The sequence below is a fragment of the Hibiscus syriacus genome, unplaced genomic scaffold (assembly GCF_006381635.1).
Source record: "Hibiscus syriacus cultivar Baekdansim isolate YM2019G1 unplaced genomic scaffold, ASM638163v2 tig00111715_pilon, whole genome shotgun sequence".
Classification (NCBI taxonomy): Eukaryota; Viridiplantae; Streptophyta; class Magnoliopsida; order Malvales; family Malvaceae; genus Hibiscus; species Hibiscus syriacus.
Genome location: NW_024063160.1, coordinates 611,328 through 617,053, shown reverse-complemented (window position 1 = coordinate 617,053; position 5,726 = coordinate 611,328). Strand labels below are relative to the sequence as shown.

The following is a 5,726-nucleotide window of genomic DNA, read 5'->3' as shown; positions in this document are numbered from 1 at the left end:
GTCACTGAGGTTATTTTCTCAAACTTAAATTGTCTAATCATTCCAAGTGCAAAACCAAAGAGTTCAAATAGTGAGCATTGACACTAATGATATGATTGCGGATCCGTTGACTAAAGGACTAGCTCTCTAGACATTTATTGGCCATGTTAGCGAAATGAGAATAGTCGCGAAGTCCTTGTATAGAGGATAATTAGTCATTCATGTATGAATATATGTCGTGCACATTTATGTTTTTTGATACTCTAGATATCGATGTTTGTTTGGATTTTGTTTACCCATGAATTATATTTCAGTTATGCATATTTTGTTATGATTATAGATGTTAGATATTATTTTAAGACATTGTCGGATAAAATATTTTCGGGTGTCTATCTTATTAAATTGTGTCTGTTTGAATTGGATTGACATCTAATACATGGAAGGAACCAATACATTTGCCAGGCCCGTGACCACCATGATTCGGTCGATTTAGTTCTGAGGAAGTTGTGACTTGTATATTACATTATTTAAGTGAGCTCAAATTATGTTAATATGTTATATACTTGTCATATATGAATCAAGTGGTAGAATGTTAGAAATTTTGATTTCTAATATTAATTCATATAATTTAAGTATTTGATAATTACTATTGTTGTACATAAGGTGATGATTAGTGTAGTATCGAGGAGGCAATTAGCAGGTGTAAATCCCTCTGTCCCATACTGTGAAAATATAAGTTTGAGTGGTATTATGTGTAACTGAAAAGTAGAGGGGCTTTTTTGATAATTTTGACCTTTCGATTATTTTGTGATTTAAAAAACATAGTGGAATCAATTTTGTTTAAAACTCACGTAGCTGAGAGTTTTTTTCTCTCAAGGCTCTCTCTTTTTCTCTCTTAAAAAGAAAACTAGAACACTATCTGTTTTGGGGTTCTGATTCTTTCACCAAGAATCAAACAAGTCTTGATATCATCACAAGGAGAATTGAGGATTATATAGTATTGAGATGAAATAACATTTATTATTTCTTATTTTTGGGATATTCAACTATCATAATAGAATCATCAAGTAAGTTTTTATTTTTTTACTGTAATTCTTAATAATTATGTCATGAGCTTGATTTGATTGATTTAATTACTTTATTAATATCCTTATGTGTTAGTTGATTCTGCATGCAAGATGAATTTATTTTAAGGTGGATTTCAAGGACGTTAACAATTCTGTGAAAAGCTTGAAGATTTGCAGAGATAGATTATGGGTACTTCTACTGATGGGCCATTAATTAACCAAAATGGAACCCGAGTCATACTGATGGGCCAAAACATGCCTAACAGGCAAGTTTTCCGGACCGCTTCTTAACCTAGACTTGTTTGAATTGGGCTGTCCTTTGTGATGCAGCTTATTATACACGGAATATCAATAAGCGATGAAACTTTACCTTCTCGGGAGACGACAATTGTTCGGCAACTGAAGTGAGAAAATTAAAGCACGGTTTAGATGGGAAATTTTAAGGATTAAATTATAAAAAAAAGAAGGGTCTGTCACTGCACTTTTGTATGTTTGGAGTCATTATACTTTTCTCCTAACCCTCGAGTTGCTCATCTTTTCCTTCTAATCCTTAAACCCGACGCCCATTGCGAACGTCAACACTACATCCGCCGCCGCCTTCGGTAACTTACCGATTTCTTAATTACATCTCCATCTCACATGGGCGAGCAAACCCCGGCGCAGCCTCAACCACACCCTCCTCAATCTCAGGCCCTACACGATTCCTCCTCTACACCGACCCAAGCCCAACCTCAAACCCTAACTGAAGACCCGAATAATACCTCCGCCGCTGCTGTTCCCTCCGTCTCCACCGTTAGTACTGCCATTGTAGCCCCTGCGTCAACGGAGCTCGTCAATGTTCCTCTCCCAAGCTCGTCTCCTCCTTCGAAAATCCCTTCCCGCCCTAGAAAGATCCGGAAACTCTCCCCTGACCCGAACTTCGACCCTAATGCCTCACAACAAGGAGCGAGCTCCTCCACATCCGTGACGGAACCGCCTAAAACCGTCGGTAAAGCTTCCAAAACAAAACTCGCTCAACATCGAGCCTTAGCGGTTGTGGTTCCACGAATAATTGCGCGGTCCCTCTCTTGCGAAGGCGAGGTAGAAACTGCCATCCGCTACCTCCGCAACGCCGATCCCCTTCTCGCCTCCTTAATTGAGCTTAATCCCCCTCCGACTTTCGACACTTTCCATACCCCTTTCCTTGCTCTCACTCGAAGCATTTTATACCAGCAGCTCGCTTTCAAAGCCGGAACATCCATCTACACTCGCTTCATCGCACTCTGTGGAGGTGAAAACGGCGTTGTTCCTGAAACTGTCATTTCTTTATCCCCTCAACAACTGCGACAAATTGGTGTCTCGGGACGAAAAGCGAGTTACCTTCATGATCTCGCGAGAAAATACCAGACGGGGATATTATCAGACTCGGCGATTGTAAATATGGATGACAAATCACTTTTTACCATGCTTACAATGGTAAATGGGATCGGTTCTTGGTCGGTTCATATGTTTATGATTTTTTCGCTTCATAGACCGGATGTTTTGCCAATCAATGATCTCGGGATTCGGAAAGGGGTTCAAATGCTCTACAATTTGGAGGAGTTGCCAAGGCCTTCGCAGATGGATCAGTTGTGTGAGAAGTGGAGGCCATACAGGTCAGTTGCTTCATGGTATCTGTGGAGGTTTGTGGAGGCCAAAGGAACTCCTTCAAGTGCTGCGGCTGTTGCTGCTGGTGCTAGTCTTCCACCACTGCAGCAACAAGAGGAACAACAACAACATCATCAGCAACCCCAGCTTCTGGACCCCATTAATAGCATTTTTAACCTTGGGTATTATCACTTTCATAAAGAAAACTTAGTTTGCTTTGTTGCATGTTTTGGTGTTGTCAGTGTTAGTTGCATTTTGTGGAAAAGAAATGTCTCCTCGCCTATTAAGAGCTGGGTTGATTCTAATTTAGAGGCATTTAACATTTAAAATGACATTAGTCCTTCCTCATTTTTGCCTTGTGTGCTTGAAGATTTTATTTGAATGGTTATATTTTTGATGTAGGATTGAGAGTAACCGAGAGCTATCTTTTATATGTATTTCATGTGCTAGTTGGTAGACTTAAAATATGTTATTTTGCTGTCTTTAGCTCTTGAGGAAGTTTATTGAAGTATTAGAATGTGAAGTTCCTTTTACTGATTAAGTATTTACATGCTTGGATATTATATGTACCTTGCAATGCAATATCCTTTTCTGGAGAAAAATAAATTGAGAAAAGGGTGCTGACCTTCTAACTTAAGGCAACTGGCAGGATTTGCATGGCCATCGAAAAATGTCCTGAAATGCTATATTTATTTGTATAACACTGTGAAAAGAAAGGAAGACAACAAACAGGTGGATTTTTTCATCCAGAAGAAAAAGAATATGATTTTGATTGAAAATGACTAAATGTAAGATGTTAATGGTGTACTTCTCCTGATATTCAGTAGAATTTATGCTACTAAAGTCAATTTGATTTTTTATTTCCATTTCTATTTTCGTCCAATTTACATGCTACAGAAATCCAGTTTACCTCTTTCAATTTTTAAGGTTGGCTCTTGAGTGTTTTCATATATTATCCATTTAGAAGTACAAATCTTGATAGATAATGCAGAGATGATAATAGGGAGAGCATGGGTAGATCTTTGTTCATGTTAGCATGAAAACATCTTGATGATAATTTGTTCATGTTTTACATTTGAAAGAAGTCAATGAATTGATGTTTGGTCATGACGGCAGTTAGAATTAGACAGATGTACACGTAGATATTTGTTTTGCCCAAAAGTGTGATGTTACAAGATGCGTAACCTTTGGGGAGTCTTGTTTTCTGGGAGTTAAGTTTAGGATTGTTGTGGATACTCGTGATACCATGTTCAAACTAATCATCGTTTTATTATTATATGTCTTTGCATCCATGATCATTTCGATGGAGACGTTCATATTACGAGTATTATTGAGCATGGATCCCATATATCTAGCTGTTATAAGTGTATAAATCAAATGGAAAATAGGGCCTGTCAATCATTGTATGCTTTTCAGCCTTGTATGGTTTATGTGCCTGAACTCTTCTGCTACATTGCTTGGAATTCTAGTAGAAACTAGAACCTTCAGGTTTGGATTCCCATTCTGCTAAATGAAGTTCCTTGAAAAGTTTAGACGATCTTACTGATGGTTGATTGTTTGCAGCATTTGTCCTTTTCGTTATATTCTTAGTTTGATATGAAGTTGCATCCCTTTCACTAGTTTAAGGTAAAAAGCCTGAATAAGAATTAGTCTAAGGAAATATCCTACATTTTTATTTTGGTTTCTAGCAGCTTACCGGTTTCCAAATGCCATAAACTTTCAATAATTTTTTTTTAAAATCTTCTGTTTAAAGTTCCAGTTAAATTTCCATATGCTATCATATGTAAATAATTACTTTTCAGCATAGAATAAATTATCAAATTGATATTATGATATCAGCAGGGATAGTAATGCGCTGCGTGATTGACCCCGCGTAGAACCTCAAGGGACTAATCTAAAATTCATGATAACCTATTAACTTTTGCAACAGAATTACATGGCAAATTACAGAAATCATCATGGGGTTAAATGCTTCATGCAGCCTGGAAACTAACCTTTTCTTTCCTTATTTGTTTCTTCTTCAAGCTTTAAAACTTCTTTATAATCCTTTTATAATGATATTTCTGCCTGTTATATGTTATCAGGGCCTGTGCGTGGGGGCAATGATTGTCATTGGAGGTGGAATGTTTGGCTTTTTGCACAATCCATTGATCAACTTGTAAGGCAGGCACTTCAAAGGAAACTATTTGTGTGAAATCGTTGTTCTGAAAGCCATTGATGTTTATAAGACTTCAGTCTTTTAACTTGGTTCTGCTAAATTTGCTTTTAGATTTTGAATAAACACAATGCCTGGTTGGTCCAATTTTAGATGTCAACTGTCTAATACAAGACATTAATGGATTGCAAACCACTGCTGGTTGTGAAACTTGTCTCTTGAATTGTTTAATAACTGGCTGCATGTTAGAACAACCTTTATTAATCAATTATGGTTAAGCTACATCCTCAGATATGGTCAAGCCAACCTGTTTTAGGTTCGAGCTACTGCTGAATATGAATACAAATTATGCTAGCACTAGCACCCACGGTTTAGTTGCCTATAGGGTATGTATGGTGCTCCTTTACAAATATCAAAGCAATTATGAACATTCCGTTTTTCTCTCCTCGGCAGTCTTATTTTTTTTTCTCTTTCCCGAGAATAACTTTGTACGCTGCATAACTCCGCGGCCGACGAGCTCTGAAATCTGTTTCCCGCATATTTCGGATCATTATTATATGGTTTAATTGACAAATGTCTAAAATTTTTTTGTTTTAAACGCCTGAAGTGATTTTGGGTAAAATTATATTATTTTCTTTTTCTCTCTTTTGTTATTTTTTGTCTTCAATTAATGTTGGCACTAGAGGTGCACAAAAAATCCGAATATCCGATTTTGGGTAAAAAATATCCGAAACCGGATTTTGAAAAAACCGGTTTTTTTTAAACCGGATCGGATATTTAAAAACCGGATAGTATAACCGGTTTGAGAAAAAATTGAACGACCGGTTTTTCCGCCACGAGAGTGGGGTGATACTCGAGTCCATGAGACCCGAAATAGACTCGAACATGATGACCCAAAT

The 5,726-nt window shown here is 37.3% G+C and overlaps 1 protein-coding gene across 1 annotated transcript; it reads left to right on the top strand.

Annotated features, from left to right (window-relative positions):
- The first annotated feature begins 1,543 nt into the window (after positions 1-1,543).
- LOC120168246 (probable DNA-3-methyladenine glycosylase 2) lies at positions 1,544-5,050 on the top strand. Its single transcript, XM_039177034.1, has 2 exons — positions 1,544-2,854; positions 4,757-5,050. The coding sequence occupies exons 1-2, from the start codon at positions 1,686-1,688 to the stop codon at positions 4,776-4,778; spliced, it is 1,191 nt and encodes a 396-aa protein (XP_039032965.1). The 5' UTR covers positions 1,544-1,685; the 3' UTR covers positions 4,779-5,050.
- The last annotated feature ends 676 nt before the right edge of the window (positions 5,051-5,726 follow it).

Coding starts and splice junctions, on each gene's coding strand:
- LOC120168246 (XM_039177034.1), top strand. CDS start 1,686: ATGGGCGAGCAAACCCCGGCGCAGCCTCAACCACACCCTCCTCAATCT. Junction 2,855..4,756: donor AATAGCATTTTTAACCTTGG/GTATTATCACTT, acceptor ATATGTTATCAG/GGCCTGTGCGTGGGGGCAAT.